General features: G+C 43.1%; 1 protein-coding gene across 2 annotated transcripts in view; it reads right to left on the reverse strand.

Annotated features, from left to right (window-relative positions):
- The window catches only part of RIF1 (replication timing regulatory factor 1), a 94,934-nt gene that overhangs the window by 48,910 nt on the left and 27,240 nt on the right, over positions 1-18,784 (reverse strand). The window contains exons 8-16 of one of the 2 annotated variants that reach the window (XM_068245812.1): positions 16,762-16,854; positions 16,537-16,675; positions 10,677-10,828; positions 8,080-8,185; positions 6,368-6,544; positions 6,172-6,282; positions 4,671-4,733; positions 987-1,087; positions 842-904 (exon numbers count right to left, since the gene is read on the reverse strand). In XM_068245812.1, the coding sequence (XP_068101913.1) occupies positions 842-904; positions 987-1,087; positions 4,671-4,733; positions 6,172-6,282; positions 6,368-6,544; positions 8,080-8,185; positions 10,677-10,828; positions 16,537-16,675; positions 16,762-16,854 (1,005 nt within the window). Of the gene's footprint in view, positions 1-817; positions 905-986; positions 1,088-4,670; positions 4,734-6,171; positions 6,283-6,367; positions 6,545-8,079; positions 8,186-10,676; positions 10,829-16,536; positions 16,676-16,761; positions 16,855-18,784 lie in introns of both variants that reach the window. The other variant, XM_068245811.1, reaches the window with a different exon arrangement.

Here is an 18,784-nt window from a genome sequence, read left to right on the forward strand (position 1 = left end):
ACAATGCAAATGTCCATTTCAAGTATTAAAAAAAAAAAACACATTCACCAGCCTCAATACTGCTGTTGGGATTACAAAATTGCACATGCTTACCTGATCATGCAGATTATTATCTTAGTCCTCCCCAATTCGAATATTCAGCAGAAGTTATAGTTAGGTAGCAGTGATGGGCTCACGAGTTGACGAGTGTCTAAGCACTCAAATTCATGATTTAAATGAGCCTTTATTACCTCAGGTGTGCGGCGGGGAAATAAGGGGTTATTTCCCCATAAGTCCTTGGTATGTCGTGCTCTCCAAATAGCTTGCACGCGTCCTACTGGGCACGTTACAAGCCTCACCACTGCGCACTTCCTCCTTGAAGAAGGAAGTTCGTGTAGTGAGGCTTGCAACGCGTCCAATAGGACGTGTGCAAGCTATTTGGAGTGAATGACATACCAAGGACTTATGGGTAAATAACCCCTTATTTCCCCGCCACACATCTGAGGTAATAAAGGCTAATTTAAATTACGAATTTGAGAGCTTAGACACTATTATTCGTAAACCCATCACTGTTAGGTAGCCCACGGTGGTTTGGCAACATCACTACAGGCCTAGAGTGGTCACAGCATAACCACTGGTGCCGACCACACTGATCACTCAAGATGACAAAGATCACACAGTCCCAAGTCCATAAAGTCAGTATCCCGATTCAATCTCAGTCTATTCTTATGCAATTATACATCACACGGTATTTTAGATTTAGTGGTCTTTAAACAGTGGTGTGACAAACCAAAACAGCTCAGTAGTGTAGTGGCCAACACTTTATACTAGCCCTTACATTAAGAAGATCCATATTTGCCACCTGATAACTTGCAGATCCCAGTACTTTCTGAGGAAGTCCTTTCACTGTGCATTCCAGAAGAATCTAAAGAGAGATACGACCGGTCAATACAAAAACTACTCAGCAGAAGAATCTGCAGCTGCACGCCATTATGTCACATACTCACCATGCATTTCTCCACCTGAAGAGCATCTGAGGAGATTATGTTCTTCAGAGCGTGCAGCAGGCAGGTCAGTACCTCTGAGCCCTGCCTTTCCTTCTTGCTGCCTAATAAAAGAAGGCAGAAACTTAACCTCTGGTTACAGAAATTAGACATTGCTTCAATGTGATGGTCACACAATCCAGTAGTCAACCAACTTTAGAAAGCATGCTATATTTCTCTCTAAAAAAGGTGGCCACACACCATACATTTTTTTAAATATCTGTTCAATTCAAGAATGGCAATTTTCTGACTGTAACAATTTAAAAATCTGACCCATGTACCACAAACCTGTTCAATTTTTCCCAAATAAAGCTCGGGAAAAATTTATTGGAACTGTACATCAATTGACACTCCACACACCGTACAATTATTGATAAAGCTGGTCTGAAATTTCCAACATGTCCAATCCCCAAAAATCGAAAAAGGGAAATGTAATAGTTGATCAAAACAAAGAAAAGCTCACAATTTTTCAGGACAACCAATCATAATTATTGAATTGGTGAAAATTGGATCTAATTGTATGGTGTGTGGTCACCTTAAAGTGGACCCAAATTAAAGATACAAGAGTTCAGAAATAAAATTATAATAGCAGCCTTTTTTCAGCTGCATGACGACAAATATAAAATATACATTTATTGGAGGAGCCCTCCCTTCAATCCCTAAGGTAACTATATTTATGCATTTTTTTTATTAATTATGTATGTCAAGAGGGTATATTACCAGGGCTGTGGAGTCGGTCCAAAAATCCACCGACTCAGACTCCTCAGTTTAGGATTCCACCGACTCCACGACTCAGACTAATTTGCATATTACAATTTTGTTGATTAAAAGTATGTAACGGGAAATTCGTCTCTTAACTGCCAACGCTTAGGAATTTTACAAGACAACTGAAGTGAGAAGGATATGTAGACTACTATATTTATTCCCTTTAGACTAAAACTAGTCCTTGGTAAGAGTACTTGTAAAAGGTACAAACCGGAACAAAGAACATCTATTAGGCCCTAGGCCACCGGTGGCGAACCTATGGCACGCGTAGCCTAATCTGCTGGCACGCCACCGCTGCTTATGAACTGGCCGCAGAGTCTACTAGACGCCGCCACGCCAGTTCATAGCCCGCAGCCCCGCAGTCTCCCGGAAAGCAGACCAGGGCTACGGCAAGATGGCTGCCAAAGCCCTGTACAGGAGACTATTTGTGTCTCCAGTACAGGGCTTCGGGCGCAATCTTCCCGTAGCCCTGCACTCTGCCTGTCAGCGGCAGCGTGGGAGACTGTCACTGCAGAATGAACGTCCGGGGGAGATGCGCGCCAGAGCCCAGCCGAAAGAGAAGACTTCTATCAGGTGAGTACATTACTTGTTTTTGCAGGTGAAATGTGGAAATGTTTTGTCACATGTTTATGTCCTGTGAAATGCAGTCCGCTGCGTTTGTTTTCTGGTGAAATGTGGCCCGCTGCGTTTGTTTTCTGGTGAAATGTGGCCCACATTGCATGATTTTCTGCTGAAATGTTGCATACATTACGTTTATTTTCTGGTGTCTGGGGTAACTGTTGCTGCATTTATTATTAAGGGCTCATTCACACTACAGAACGTATGCACGAATGTGATTTCATGCATGCGCTGCCAACGCACAGTGATCGCACTGAATGCACGTTGTGGTGAAATTAGTAAGCTGTAAAACCAAAACACAAATGCGCAAGACACCCGGATACACCGGCTGAGCTCCCCCAATATCGGAAATAAAACAATAAAAATAATAAAATTATATAAACAAAATTCAAAAAACCAAAAACACCTGGTTCGCCTCCTCTTCTCAAAGTATACTCAACTGCACAGAGGTGGCGCACTCAGGTATTATAAGAGGTTTGCATAACACTATAAAAGCAAGTCACTATTAAAAGTGGAACATGATGGTCTCTATAACGCTACTTCAATCACAAAGTCCATGTAATATATACACAGTCCATTATCATATGAAGGGCTTCTCATTCCATCCAGATGAATTAAAATTATTAACATTTGCCAAGCACACATCCAATAGAGCAGCCTCCACCTCACCCTTTGGTGCCTGACTCACCATCTACGAAGACCCTCAGTTGGGTCTATTGCAGCATTGGGACCGTTCCCGGGTCGTCCCCCACCACTCAGGCACACAGCTGGATGAATTTCACCACTCCAAAGATCCGCTATAGTATTCACCTTACTGCATCTAAAAACTTGGACAAAGGCCTCTCATAGCGTAAAACGTCTTATTTATTGTATATAAAAAAAAGCTATTGCACTCACACTTTTCCAGATGTAAAAATCACATAGAGTTTTTCTTCAATACGGGCTCTCCCCCGCTATTGCTGGCCACCGGCTGGCTGCTCCTAGTAGTCCCACTAAGTTCCGCCGTCAGTGCGCGCTACTCCCGGCTTATACTTCTCGTGGGACGCCGCCGTGCACCTTTCCCCAGTTCCTGGTTGCGTGGTTAGGCTCCGCCCGACATGTTTCGTCAGCATATGACTCATCAAGGGACTCTGATGAGTCATATGCTGACGAAACATGTCGGGCGGAGCCTAACCACGCAACCAGGAACTGGGGAAAGGTGCACGGCGGCGTCCCACGAGAAGTATAAGCCGGGAGTAGCGCGCACTGACGGCGGAACTTAGTGGGACTACTAGGAGCAGCCAGCCGGCGGCCAGCAATAGCGGGGGAGAGCCCGTATTGAAGAAAAACTCTATGTGATTTTTACATCTGGAAAAGTGTGAGTGCAATAGCTTTTTTTATATACAATAAATAAGACGTTTTTACGCTATGAGAGGCCTTTGTCCAAGTTTTTAGATGCAGTAAGGTGAATACTATAGCGGATCTTTGGAGTGGTGAAATTCATCCAGCTGTGTGCCTGAGTGGTGGGGGACGACCCGGGAACGGTCCCAATGCTGCAATAGACCCAACTGAGGGTATTCGTAGATGGTGAGTCAGGCACCAAAGGGTGAGGTGGAGGCTGCTCTATTGGATGTGTGCTTGGCAAATGTGAATAATTTTAATTCATCTGGATGGAATGAGAAGCCCTTCATATGATAATGGACTGTGTATATATTACATGGACTTTGTGATTGAAGTAGCGTTATAGAGACCATCATGTTCAATTTTTAATAGTGACTTGCTTTTATAGTGTTATGCAAACCTCTTATAATACCTGAGTGCGCCACCTCTGTGCAGTTAAATTAGTAAGCTGGCCAGTCGGCGACTACTGTGCATGCACAGCCTCAAACTGTGTGCGCCCTGATTGCACTCAGGGCTGAGAGCGATCTGCGTAGTACCGATTCTCGCATACGCAGATTGCTCCTGGCTGCCGGAGCGCAATGAGGAGGCTCGTGGCCGGCCAGCTTTGCAGGAGTCACTGCTGCTTGCTGGAGAGACTCAGATGGACACCACGGGCGCAGGATGACTCCAGGGTGCTAAAAGAAGCCCCACGTGAAGCGATTTTTTTTTTATTTGACTTAAGATTTCCTATAAGATGTAAGCTCTAATAAAAAAAAACAAAAAAAACCACAACAATAAAATTTTACAATCTATATAGCATGTGAAAACTTTAAAAAGGGAAAACCGGGACTCCCATATGAACTGTAGTCATTTTTATGGAGAATCCTGTGTAGCAAGATAGTTTACCTGTTTCCATAGCTGCCTTTACAAACTCTATCATATCCTTCCATACTGCGTGAAGTACGGCACCTGAAAACAAAGACCAGATCATGGTGTAAAAAGTGAAAGAGCAAAAAAATCAGCACAGTTTGGTATAATACCGCTTAATAGCAAAACAGGGAAACAAAACCATAAAGGAAGGGGGGGGGGGGGGGGGGGGGCTGTATGGAAAAATAAAAAAAATAAGCATTTTTAGCTTCCTCTTTGTGCAGACTCCTGCACCATGCAGAAATGTTAGCACCTCTCTCCAGGTTAGGAAGTGTTAGAGGGAAAAAGGAACAGGAACTATGACGCCTGTGCTTGATCCCAGTCCAGAGCATTGGTGGTCTCACACCAGTATCTGTGCCTGCAACGTGCTCTAACGGTTGAAGAAGAAAAACATCTGGCTAAGATGGACAGTGGGTGGTGAGCAGATGGATTCTGTTTAATGGATATTTTGTGCCCAATGGTGCCTCTTCTGAGGCTGTGTCTCTATAGGTTAGAACATAAGCACACCTGACAGCAGAGGGTTTCCCTCCAGTCAGCCCCTCCTGTGTGTGCAGCATTCACAAGTGGCTTGTGGTCAATCCGTATACACAAAGACTGAAAAAAAGCTTTTCCCCATCTGCCATAAACTTGTTAAACTTTGAATCCTCTCTGAAATAATGAACACAGTGTACAAATTGTTTAAATATTTGAAATACCTGGCATACTTGTATAATTGCTTTATTTCTACCTCTATTATAACTATGTTCTTTTTATGCACCGCAAGACCGTCATGAAAAGTAATTTTGTAGTGTTACATGATGACAAAGTGCTTGAGCTAGCAGTGGTAGGGTGCTTGCTTAGCGTTGTAACCAATTTAGTAACAATCAAGGCAGGGTGGCAACTCCCACCACACGTTACATGTGACACTTTTGAACAGCACGGTTATCTGTTGCCTAGTTATTGCGGACCCCAGCCACCTGTGTAATTTACCCCACCCTGTACCACGCAAAGCAACAAAGTAGTGGCTGACTAAGGGTTGCTGGGTGACTATCAGAATCCAGTTAAAAATTACGTAAATACACATAATTTAAGTTTGGAGGAGACTGAAGTTAGACCTTAATTTATCTTAACTTTTAAACAACTATGTTAAAACTATAGTTTGTACCAAAACATTGCTTGTGATAATGACATTGCAGTGGAGTGAGGTAATAGTAGCAATAGACCCAAGCCCCCCCTCTCCCCCCCCCCCCCCGTTAATGTCACTGGGGTGTAACCTAACTTCACACTGCAAGACAAATATAGATACACCATCCAACAGAAAAACCCTACATGTCTCCACCTCCCCCCCCCCCCCCCAAAAAAACCGGGCGCTTCGTGTTCATGCCGAGGTACCCTAGGCTAAAGTGCAAAAGTCTATCTAAACATACATTACATCATATAACACAAAATGCAAGCCTTTTGGCTTGTTTATCAACCACATTAACACAAAAATTAAACTTACTTGGTGCATCCTTTCCTATGGTGATAAAGCCATCCTGTACAGCGTTCAGTAAGGTGGTAGCATGTTTGCTGAAGAAAGAGCTGCTGCTGATCAGCGGATGCTGTAGAGGCTCTGCAGGACAACACAGCCATGTTAAAGTCCTGATGACTACCAGCCCATTCTTAATGCAAGGGAAACAGAGAGGAATAAAACTTACCTAAGCTAAGCACTATCTTGTGCTTATTGGCAAACTGCACCACCTCCGGACCCAGCAGGAAATGAAGCATCATCTCAATACCCAGAAGATGTACCGATGGAAACGAAACAGAGGTCAGAAGGCTGCAATTCAAGCTCATTTTTGGAGTGGTTGGGCTGCCAAAGGGGAAGGCTCCTCCTGTGGAATGGCAACTTTATCTTTAAGTGGTATGAAACTTAGTATTTCTTTGCTCTAAAATATTCTTTACAACATAAAACCTACTATTAGAAGAAAAAAAAATAGGGAAAAAAAAAATGGTAGCAGAACAGCATTCAAACAGTTTAACACAGCACTTTTTCAGTGGTAAGCTTAAATTCAAAGCTGAAGCTTGGAAGTTGAGGAAGTGATTAGATTATCTTGTTCATGTTTGCTTATCAGCCACTATTGGTAAAATTCCTGGCAGTGCTTCCACTGAACAAGCAGAAATTCAAACAAGACAAATTCTCACTAGATACATATAAAGAATATTGTAATTCATAATACAGCAGCTATGCAATTACAATAGCAACTTTCAGAGCAGATAAAATGTACTTTGGGAACTTAAAATTTGAAAATGTATGATAACACTTGTGCACAAAAGCAAATGTGATAACTGAATAATAAAAAGTAGGAAAACACTTAATTCCGTTTAAAAGGACACTTAACTGGGGGGAAAAAAATTGCCCAGTTAATTACCTGGCGCCTTCTTGCAGCCCCTGGCCAGGATTCCATACTAATCTGCCCCCCTCCGTAAGCCAGGCGACTCATGAGTGGCCAGCCACTGTGCATGCATGGCCGTGCGCCTCTATCGCGCCTCCACCTCCAGGAGCGTCCTGCACAAACGCAGTAGTATTTTTTGCTGTGTAAGCACAGAACGCACCCGGCTATGGGAGTGCTTTGAGGAGGTGCATGGCATGGGACTGCACATCCAGTGTCCAGAGGGGTGCAGCAAGGGAACCCAGCAGCACTGGATGACTGAGGCACCAGGAAGAATTCAGGGTACTGGAAGAAGCCCCAGGTATGTCACTGCCCAATTTTTTTTATTCAGTTAAAGTTTCTGTTAAAGAGACTGAAGCCTCCTAAAAACTCCACTTAACATTTCTCTTCAGCAATATCAGAATAGTTAAAACGCCACATTCCTGCGGTAGAACGAGGGTTTTATAACCCCAAATACATGGGGTAAAAACCAGGGAGCGCTTCCTTGAAGAGGCAGAGCTTAGCGTTGTAGCTCTGCCTCGACTCGCAGCAATCCCCACTGACCGCCGCCTCTCCCAGTCTTCTTTCACTGAGAGGGGCGGGGGAAAGGCGGTGATCAGCAGTGATTAATGCTAAAGGAGGCAGAGCTACAGCGTTAAGTTCTGCCCACCCGGGCAGATCAGGTATTTCTGACATTTGTGTCAGATCTGACAAGATTAGCTGCATGCTTGTTTCTGGTGTGATTCAGACACTAAGCAGCATGTAAAAGATTGTATGAAGGATTTTCATTGTAAAGTCTGCTAAAATGTCTATAGCAAACTAAACTAAACTAAAATGTGGCATAAAAATAATTCTACTTTTTTTTAAAAATAAGATACATTTGATTTATAAAAATGAGAATTTCGTATACTTTCCATATGTCTCCTCTGCAGTTTAACAGTGCTAAAACAATAAGAAGACAAATGAAGCCACCGCGCCCTCCAAGCATTGTTGTGTACCTTTTGGTGTCGAGACGGTCACACTCTGGTTAGCAGCGCGCAGCTGAGGCGTCTGAGGTGCTGATAGGTCTACACACAATGCACTTTGTAACAAGGGTAAGCAAACCTGCAGACGATTAAACAGCAGTTAGTATTTTCAGTGTTTGCTAAATTGTTACCCATAATTTAATCTTGAAAAAGGGACTTGACTAATGCAGTTCAGTCATATAAAGCCAACACGCTTCAAGTGTGCATAAAATCAAAAATAATTTTTATCTGGTAAACAAGTAATAAGGCAATCCAAAAGTTAAAATCACTATTACATTTCTTGTCATTAAATGATCATTCCCCAGTTTACCTGACTTATTTGGTACACAGAAGAGTCAGGTAAACCGAGGAGGAAGTTGCAGGGCATGCTGGGTTATCTTTTTTTGCTTCTTTACTTTCCCCTCAGACTTAATTAATGCAGATTGGCTGAAGCCTCTTTCCCTCCTATTTTCCCCTCCCACACCTCTGTTTCTCTCTAATTGGCAAATATTTCTCATGCTGAGACAATGCACTTTCTATAGTGAAGGGAGTGCTATGCATACACGATCAGGCAGAGGAGAATAAGGGAGGAAATGACATCAGGATTGGCTTCAAAGTAGCCACAGTTAAAGCGGGAAATGCTAAGAAGGATTTTCTCTTTTTACTGTAGAAAAATCAATAAAATCAAAACAGGGACAGTGCAATACATATGTTAAGTAGAGTAAGTATTAACTACTTCTATATGTGTTTTTTTTTCCTGAGATAGCATGGCTGAAAGCTCCTCTTTCAGACAGAGGTCTTCCCTTCTAGCTATAAGACATACTAACAAACAGTAAGCCTCTTTTAGGCTTGGTTCAGACATAAAATTTGTAAATTTCCCAGGTCCAGTCCTGTCCTATCAGTTTTGCATCAGTTTATCAATTTTACTTGACTGGACCTGAAATGTAAACCAAGGTGTGAACACGCCCACCGAAAACGGATACAAAATGACCAGGACTGGACCAGAAATGTTTACATTTATATATGAACACAGCAATAGAAACACATACAAAACTGACAGGACTGCACGTGTACAGATTTATGTGTGAACACAAAACTGATGCCAACTGACAGGACACCTTTTTATGTGTGAACCCAGCCTAAGGACCGGTTTACATCTGCGATTAACGGGAACCGGACGTACGGATCCAGTGAAAAAAACAGTCCGTTTTACAGCCAGTGTGTTGAAAAATGTCAGTTTTCCATTGGTACCTATAGCGCTGCAAAACCTTCCGCTTCCGTTCCGCTGAGCGAAACGGTCCGAGAAATTAGGTCCTGCAGCATTTGTGTCCATTCAACGGAACCGCACGGCTGGTTCTGTTGGCAAAAGCTAATGTGAACCGGGCCTAAATGGAACGTCTTGTAAGTATTAAACATGTTAAAGAAAGTCATTAGTATGAATTTTCACAAAGTCCTCAGTTTATTTTACCGAACAAATGTTTGTCAAATGTCAATTTGCTAAGGCTGGAAAACTAAAAATGGCCGACTAGCGAGGTAAATTGCTCACTTGTGTCGTAAATATACCTCAATAAATGTTAATTCCCTAAGATTAGAGCATGTGAAAAAAATAAGTGAGATTTTTTTTTCCCAAATGTAACTTATTGGTACTGTATTATTGGAAGACAATTACAGAATATGCGTTATATTGTACCGTTAGAATTTCGTTATCAAAAATTTGGTGAAAAATACAAATAAAGAACAAAGTAGAACATTGTATATAGTATTCTGAGTACATTTGAAATCTACGCCGGTAGACTTGGGCGCAGGATACAGCGGTATATGGCTGATCCTGCTTCTGCACAAGTCCGGGCCGATTTAATTACTATTCCCCCTCCAGGCCGCCATGGATAGTGGGGGAATGAAATAATTCGGCTTCCAGCGATTGCTGGAGGCCGAATTATTATGTTTTTAAGCAACCTCGGCTCAGTCTTCTGAAGGAGCCGACGTTACTCACTGAGCGCTTCAATAGGAATGATTCCTATTGAAGTCTATGGAGGCGCCGGCTGCGCCCAAATCTAGCAGCGCTGAAAAGCACTGCTCCGAGTATTCGTTATATAACATCGTTGAAGCTAAATTGCTAAACCTTTACACACAGCTTTAGCGGATCATACCATTGATCATTTCAGCTGTTCATTTCTTAGTATTGGTATAAGGCATATAATTTTCTAATGTCTTTGAAACAAATGCATGAGAATAAAAGCAAGACATCAAAATATATAAAAATACAAAAAATAACGTTGAAAACTAAAGACCAGATCATTAATAGTAAGGCCATATAATAGTTGACAATCTTGTGTGGGCTTATCTTACATTTCCAGACTTCATTGCCTGTTCTATCTGGGCTTAACTATGGTTTATATTTCTGGGTAGATATTCTGTTTTTTAAAGACCGGCCTGGAGCTGTCAGTAACGGATAATCAGCATTCAGTAAAATGAATGAGCAAAGGAGAAGGCCAATAGGAGGAGTCACAGCGTCTTATTCCTCACTCCGTTGGGACCGATACACTGCCGGGCAGGACGTCACAAAGCAAATAGAGACAACACAAAATTACCTGTTCAAAATGCATTGGAAGCTGAGCTCCTAGACGCATCACGAGATACCACCAGACTTCTACTTTGGTCAGAGCCAGGAGTTCAGTTTTAACATGGATAGAACTTAGCGGCTGCATAAGAAGCTTCAGTCTCTTCGCACTGCATAAGATCTCTACAGACATATAAAATGTTACATTAGGGGTGCTGTGGGCATACAAATCATTATTACATGTACCATATACTACACTACAAGGCAAAACTCGAAACAACCTCCCTGGTGTTGATGAGGCTGACTTTCATATTAAAAAACAAACAAACAAAAAAAAAAAACTTGCTACAAACTGTGTGGAGGAGTCAGCCTTGTGTGTTGAAAGCTGGCCTGGAAAGGGTTATAATGGTGTATGCTCACCACCTACTGGCAGTTTCACATATTACAGCATAAAGAAAATTCAAAGATTCTATACAAACACCTGTATTAAACCTAATATACTGTATATTGTACAGAGAATGACACTTATTGGCACACAGGTGTGAACTCTGACTAGAACGACCGCCATGTCTGAGAATTAGGCAGCAGTCCAGAGTGTATACAGCGGCCCAACAATCACTGAAGACCTGGCATGTCGTACTTTTGGCGACGCCTGAGCATCACCCAACTGCACTGTTCTTGGCACCTTCCCATCCGCTGGATGCTGCTGTGTAGGACACGCTTGTAGTCACTCCACCCCTCCTCCCGCATGGCAACAGAGGTGTCAGCCAAACGCAACAGTGCACTAAACGCTGTACCCTCGTGTCACAACAGATTGCACTCACCAGATTCTATAGCTGCCCATTCACAAACAGCATAAAGCGCAGGTTAATGGTAGGCTAGTTTCCAGTTGCTTGTTGTCAAGGACCATATAGCAGCCTCTTAAACTAAAAAGACGCTTCCAAAGCGCAATAGAAGACTTTAATACTCCTGGGGCTGATGAGTCCATGTGACGAAACGCATTGCAGATCTTCAGGACGGCACACAGAGGCTGCTTATCCAGGATTCTGGAATTTGATTTGATATGCTGTTTTTATCTACGGAATATGAGAGTGTAACTATTTTTATGAGTATTAAAGTCTTTTATTGCGCTATGGAAGAGTTTCTAGTTTAAGAGGCTGATGTATGATCCTTGACAACAAGCTACTGGAAACTAGCCTACCATTAGCCTGCGCTTTATGCGTGAAGCCATGGTGAGGTGTTGGGTTATTCAGTCCTGAAGGTATTACACCATTGTTTTTTCCCTCATCTGCTTGTTTTGAGGACCTGTGGATGGCTGATGGAGACTAATAGCCGGAGACCCTGCTGATAATTGATCATATTTGGAATGGTTTATGTGCATTAGCGGTCTGTAATGGAACAGCACTAGCATCTGGTGAGCGCATTGAATTAGCCATTTCTGGGTGCTACAATATAGCATATTTGCATGCGACGGCTGAGGTGCAAAATTGCTAAGAGATATAACACTATTGTGTTTCATGTCTTCCCTGAGGTGTATTGTCATCACAGTGTGAATCATTCTGAGTTGATGAACCAACTGATTTTGAACTATTGGCAATCCCTCAGGATACCGTATAAGCGCATACACCGCCATAGGATTGTATTGATTGGACAGGTGTCTGCGAACCGGCAAAAAAAAAACAAAAAAAAACGACTCATTGACTGTGTGGGGGAGTGCAGTGTCACTATATATACACACTTCTATATCTGGTCAAGCATTACTTGAATGATAATAGATATATGTAGTCTATGCACTGTGTAGTTAGAGTTATGACATAAATCCCCCAGAATTTGCACCCATGGTTAGGAAAGAAAAAAAAAAATGCCAAGGCCCGATTTCAGACAGTGGGTGAGGAATTTAATGGGCGGGGTCACGCCCCATACTGAGCGCTCTGCTGGCTGTAGCATTGCCGGAAAGCCGTGCCTCCAGGATGGCTGCTCCCCGCTGAGTCCTAGCTGGGTAGAGCAGCGTGCTTAAAACTGAGCTGCACAAAGAGTGAGCCCTTCTCAACTCGGGGAGAAGGAAAATCTTAGGCTGGACGCAGAAGTGGTGAGATACCAGCAGGGATCTGCCTGCACTATACCCATCTAAGGGTCATCTATATTTGCCTAGTAACTGCCAGTTTTTGCATGCAACCCGATTTAACATACTACTGCACCCTCAACAATCTGAAGGAGAGAGGGAAAAAAAAAAAAAAGGGGTTGACATTGGTACCGATACCAGAGTGGATGTGATATGAATCTGAGTGTTGGGCATGCATGAGGAGCGCTCCGCAGTTCATGTTAATGTGTTTTTATGACGGGCTTATTTACATTTTTTCATGTGTTCGATACTGAATAAAGCATACTGATCTAGCTATCCCCTGAGCAGTTTCATCTATTTCTGATCAGGTGGATAATTCAAGACCGTATACGTAATGCAGATCCGGCGTGGGAGAAAATCATACTTTATTATGTGTGATTTATGATATCTTTGCAAAGTTTAGAGTAAGCAGTCAAATTGTGCAAAACTTTCATATACATTATGGAAATACTAGGTTCTTTGAGTCAACTTAAAGCTACCATCAATGTGGCCTTATTACCACTCTTTTTTTTTTGGGGGGGGGGGGGGGGGGGTAAACACTAACCACTTCGCATCCAGACCTTTTTTTCCCCACTTATGGGCCAGAGCAGTTTGACAGTTTAGCTATGTCCTTATTTAATCAGAGATAACTTTATCTAATGGCTTTAACTTTAACTAATGGCTTTGATTGTATGCTGTGTTTTCATTCGAACAATTTTTTGTTTTCTATGAATTTTAATGAAAAAAAAAAAAAAAAAAAAAAAAAAAAAAAAAAAAACATAGAACATACAATTCTAAGTTTTACCAATTCCAGTTTAAAAATAAAAAGTGCTACTGTAGATAAACACAAATTTTGTTTGGCTATTCTTACTGCTTATCACAAAACTTAGATTATGTTTCGGTCACAATTTATGGTGAAGATATTGGATTCTGAAATAATGCTACAGAGTATTTTTCACTATGAAATGAGAAAATAAAAGTATTTTTAATAGTAAAAATCAATCTTAGCTCAGGAAACATATTCCCATTCACCAATTAGTGCTGCATCAGATAGTGCCAGACAGGGGCGTCGCTAGCGCTATTTTGGGGTGGCACGTGCCCCCAATCTGTCCTGGGGTGCAACGGATCTCAGCGGCTGCCTCCAGCCGCAGCCACCGCGTCACTCAGACCTCAGGATCAGGCGGCAAGCCGGCGACCAATCGTGCGGGCGCTAAGACCCAGCGCCCGCACTGATATGCGGAAGTGACATCCGCATATCGAGCGAGTGCGTTCGGCGCCCGCTGGTACTGGTCGGGTCGCCGCTGATCCTGAGGTCTGCTGCGAGGTAAGGGGGGGAGCGGCGGATGGAGGGGGGCCTCCCTGGCACTCGCGCCCTCCCTCAAGGGCCTCCCTGGCACTCGCGCCCTCCCTCAAGGGACTCCCTGGCACTCGCGCCCTCCCTCAAGGGACTCCCTGGCACTCGCGCCCTCCCTCAAGGGACTCCCGCGCCCTCCCTCAAGGGACTCCCTGGCCCTCCCTCAAGGGACTCCCTGGCCCTCCCTCAAGGGACTCCCTGGCCCTCCCTCAAGGGACTCCCTGGCCCTCCCTCAAGGGACTCCCTGGCCCTCCCTCAAGGGACTCCCTGGCCCTCCCTCAAGGGACTCCCTGGCCCTCCCTCAAGGGACTCCCTGGCCCTCCCTCAAGGGACTCCCTGGCCCTCCCTCAAGGGACTCCCTGGCCCTCCCTCAAGGGACTCCCTGGCCCTCCCTCAAGGGACTCCCTGGCCCTCCCTCAAGGGACTCCCTGGCCCTCCCTCAAGGGACTCCCTGGCCCTCCCTCAAGGGACTCCCTGGCCCTCACTCAAGGGACTCCCTGGCCCTCACTCAAGGGACTCCCTGGCACTCACTCAAGGGACTCCCTGGCACTCACTATCGGGGTCCCTGTCACTCACTACCTAACTGGAGGCGCATGTCACTCACTAGCTAACCTGGGGGTCCCTGTCACTCACTACCTAACTTGGGGGGCTACCATATTAAGGGGCATTCTGCCTAATTATGTGAAATGCTGTCTATTTATGTGCCTCATGACTGCTGAATTTGTCTTGTTGGGGGTCACATGATTGCTAAATGCGAGACTATGGGAAATGCTGAATCCTTATCATATGAGACAATAGCATTAAACCTACTTTTTTAGCTTTTTAAAACAGAAAATAAAACTGGGAGGTTCTAAAAAATTGAATACATTTTTCAGGAGTAGGATGGATGAAATGGTTTATCTTCACAGTTTATTTTCAACTTGGATTTTCCATAATGTTCATGTATGAGTTAAAACGTTTGTACAGTATTTAGTTTAAATTGCTGTTGCCACTTTGCGATAGATAAGTGACTTTTGGGTTGCAGATTGGGCACTCGGCCTCCAAAAGGTTCGCCACCACTGTCCTAATCTAATGTCCCACCATTGCTAGGTTCATGTAAATTTGTCTCCACCCGTTACCACACCTATATTCTGGTCCATGGCCCACCCGTTTTTTGGTGCGGCGCGATAAGCACGCCGCACAACGTGATCCTCATATTTTTGGCACGCTAGACTGCAGTGTGCTGAATTCTGCTGCCTGCAGTATGTACAGTATACGCTGTTCTCTAGTGCCTGCACTGTGTGCTGATCTACCTCCAGTGTGTACAGTGTAAGGTGTTACTCTGTGCCTTTACTGATTGTAAACCAGCTGTATTGTATGCTGATCCCTGCTACTTTCAGTATGTACAGTATTAGCTGTAAAGCCTGGTACACACATACAATTTTGATTAGCCAATTTTAGCTCTGTTCATAAAATTCATTGTCTGTTGGCCCACTTACTGCACGGGGGTGGTAAAATTGGGGGTCAGTGATTGACCAATCAAAATTGTATGTGCGTATACATCTTTGATCTATGCCTATACTGATTGTAAATTATCGAAATAAAGGACAGGAGGCTCCATCCAATATTTCGATGGGCAGGCCCGTTATCTGTAGCTTACACCGCTAAGTTCATGTACAGTTGGCCCCACCCATGGCCACGCCCACTCACCACATGGCCACACCCATTTTTTGCTGCAGCGCGCCGCATATACCTCCCCACCTGGTGCCCCCGATCTCCAAGGACCCTAGAAACACCCCTGGTGCCAGAAATGTGCACAGGAGCAAGCCCAATCCTGCACAGCACTGCTTCTGCTACAATACATATCTACTGACTTGTGGCTTAGATGAAGTCAGAGGACGTATATCTACTGACTTGTGGATAAAGTGGTTAAAGAGCATAGACAAAATAAAGGGATTATACAAAAGTTGCATAGAATCAACATCAATGGTTAAGTACACATTTCCATTCAGATATAGGAGTACCATATAATTATATAAAGACAAAGTATGTATAAAAGCCGTGGACACTTTCCTAGGATACGGATCCTCAATAGGCTTCCCATGTCCCACAGCTGCTCACCGCAATCCTCTGAAAGTCCCTGTCCACGTGAATACGGCCATGTCTGCACTGTAAGCAGGAGCCGCTTGTGCACCAATAGGGGGACTGCCTGGAACTTCCAGAGGGTCCCTGCAAGCAGCGATGGGAGCGAGGACACGGTAAAGCCCTGGAGACTTTTCCTGACTGTAATCCTGTTTTAAATAGCAACTCCTATGCAAACGATCAGCTAGGAAGTGAACTTGTAACATTTCATGGTAAATCACCCGTGTACATTGTGCAACAGAATCAATATTGTGTTATGTGTAACAAACCTGAGTATCCACAAACTGAAGACTACACAACTGACAAGAGCTGTACCTGGATTTAGTGCAAAGTTGTCAATGAGACTCTTCCAGGCAATGAAGGCGATCTTCTTCACTGCCGGTGTGGCGCTGCGGAAGCCCAGCTCTTCCAGCTGTAGCACTGAATTAATGAAGTTGCCACTGCGATGCAAAGTCTGGAAAGTTATCAGACACATTAGCTATGAGGAGTAAACCAGAGGGCTCACACAAAGGACCTACAGAAAGGATGTGGACAGATTACCTTGCCGAGTATCTTGACAAACAAAGGCCACAGCTTCAATACATAGGTGTCATTTTTACTTCCAAATAGCTTATGGAGCTCACCAATTATTTTCTAAAGAGGTAAAGAAAATAGATTATTAAAAGTATTTGACCAAATCCTGTTTCTTGCAATGCTTCATTCTACCCACCCCATGAAGTTGCACAAGAATGGTCAATGAAAAAAGGAAATCATTCCAAATGGATGCAAATTTTATGGTAATTACAGGCAACTTCAAAATTCACCAAACAGCAGCATTTCTATTTAAAGTCGACCTAAACTCTAAACATACAGAGCTGAGTTAAACCACTTCAGCCTTCAGTCGTTTTTCACCTTATGAATCCGAGCAATTTTCACCTCCCATTCACTCGCCAATAACTATCACTACTTCTCATACTGAAATGATCTATATCTTGTTTTTTCCACCACCAATTTGGCTTTCTTCTGGTGGTACATTTTGCTAAGAATTAGTTTTTTCTAAATGCATTTTAAACAGGAATATTAAGAAAATGGAAACTAATGTCTCAGTTTTCAGCCATTTTAGATTTAAAATAATACATGCTACCATAACAAATTTGCCCATTTGTCCCGGTTATTACACCATTTAAATTATGTCCTTATCACAATGTATGGCGCCAATATTTTATTTGGAAATAAAGGTGCATTTTTCCAGTTTTGCTACCATCACTATTTACAGGCCAATATAAAAAAATATTAGTAATACACCCTCTTCAAGTGCATAATAAAAAAAAAGTTCATACCCTTAAAGCGGAATATAACCCTGCATTTCAACTTTGCTCTAAAACATTATTTACAGCATATTATATTTTTTTTATTAGACCAGCATTGGAAGGGTTAAACACAGAGGTTTTAAGTTCTGTGCAGACGTTCAGATAGTTACATTCTATTTAGTTAGATGTATCTATTGATAAACAGTTACACACTCTTTGGCTGTCCTCCAAGCTCCTTCTCAGTGAGAGAGATGAGTCACAATAAACACTTAAAAGATACATATTTGTAAACAAAAAGTATCTAACTGAAGTTCGGATGCGTCTGCAGAAATCTCTAAGGACTTTAAAGCCCTGTGTAACCCTTCCAATGCCGGTCTAGTAAAAAAAAATATGCTGGTTGCATATAATATACTGTAAATAATGTTTTAGAGCAAAGTTGAAATGCAGGGTTATATTCCGCTTTAAGTAACTTTTTAGGGCTCGATTCCACTAGTGCGGTGCGAATTGCAGGGATTCCACCGCTGATGAAATCGCATGCGGATGAGATTCCGCGTGCGTTTTTTGCCACGATTTCGCATAGGCAGGCAATCAGCGATTTTAACCATGTCACTGCCTGGTTAAATTTACATTCGTTTTAGTGCGAATTCGCATGCGAAATCACGGTAAAACGCATGTGCGATTTTCCCTATTAAATACATTGCCTGCGATTCGCTTGCATTCCACATGCAGGCGAATTCTGCAGGCTCTACCGTGCAGAAAAATCCTGCACAGAAAAAACGCAGCAAAAAACTGACAAGTGGAAACAGGGCCATCCAATTGTATTGGTTTTTCGAATCCGCATGCAGATAACTCATGCGGATTCGCTCTAGTGGAAACGGGCCCTTACTGTAATTTTTTTCTTCATTAAAAGGTTATTTGGGTAATTTTGGGTGAGGGAGGTAAACCATTCATTTTAAATGTAATGGGTGTTTATTTATTTTTTTAAAATATATATGTAGATGTAGTTTTACTATTTGGACAGTGTCTTTTTTTCTTTTTGTCCTGGGAGCAAATGCGCTCGCTTCCAAGTATAGGGAGGACGGGAAACTTTTTTTCACAAAGAACGCTGCTTCTCAAAGAAGCCGTCAGTCTTTCTGCCGGGGACTTAGATCAATGAATGGGAACAGGTTCCCATTCATTGATCTCCGGGATAACAGGCGGAGGCGCAATCATGCACTGGAGTGTGCTGCATCACAGCAGCAGCCTTTTGGACATGGTAAAAAACGTCCAAAAGG

Source organism: Hyperolius riggenbachi, chromosome 7, assembly GCF_040937935.1.
Source record: "Hyperolius riggenbachi isolate aHypRig1 chromosome 7, aHypRig1.pri, whole genome shotgun sequence".
NCBI classification, from domain to species: domain Eukaryota; kingdom Metazoa; phylum Chordata; class Amphibia; order Anura; family Hyperoliidae; genus Hyperolius; species Hyperolius riggenbachi.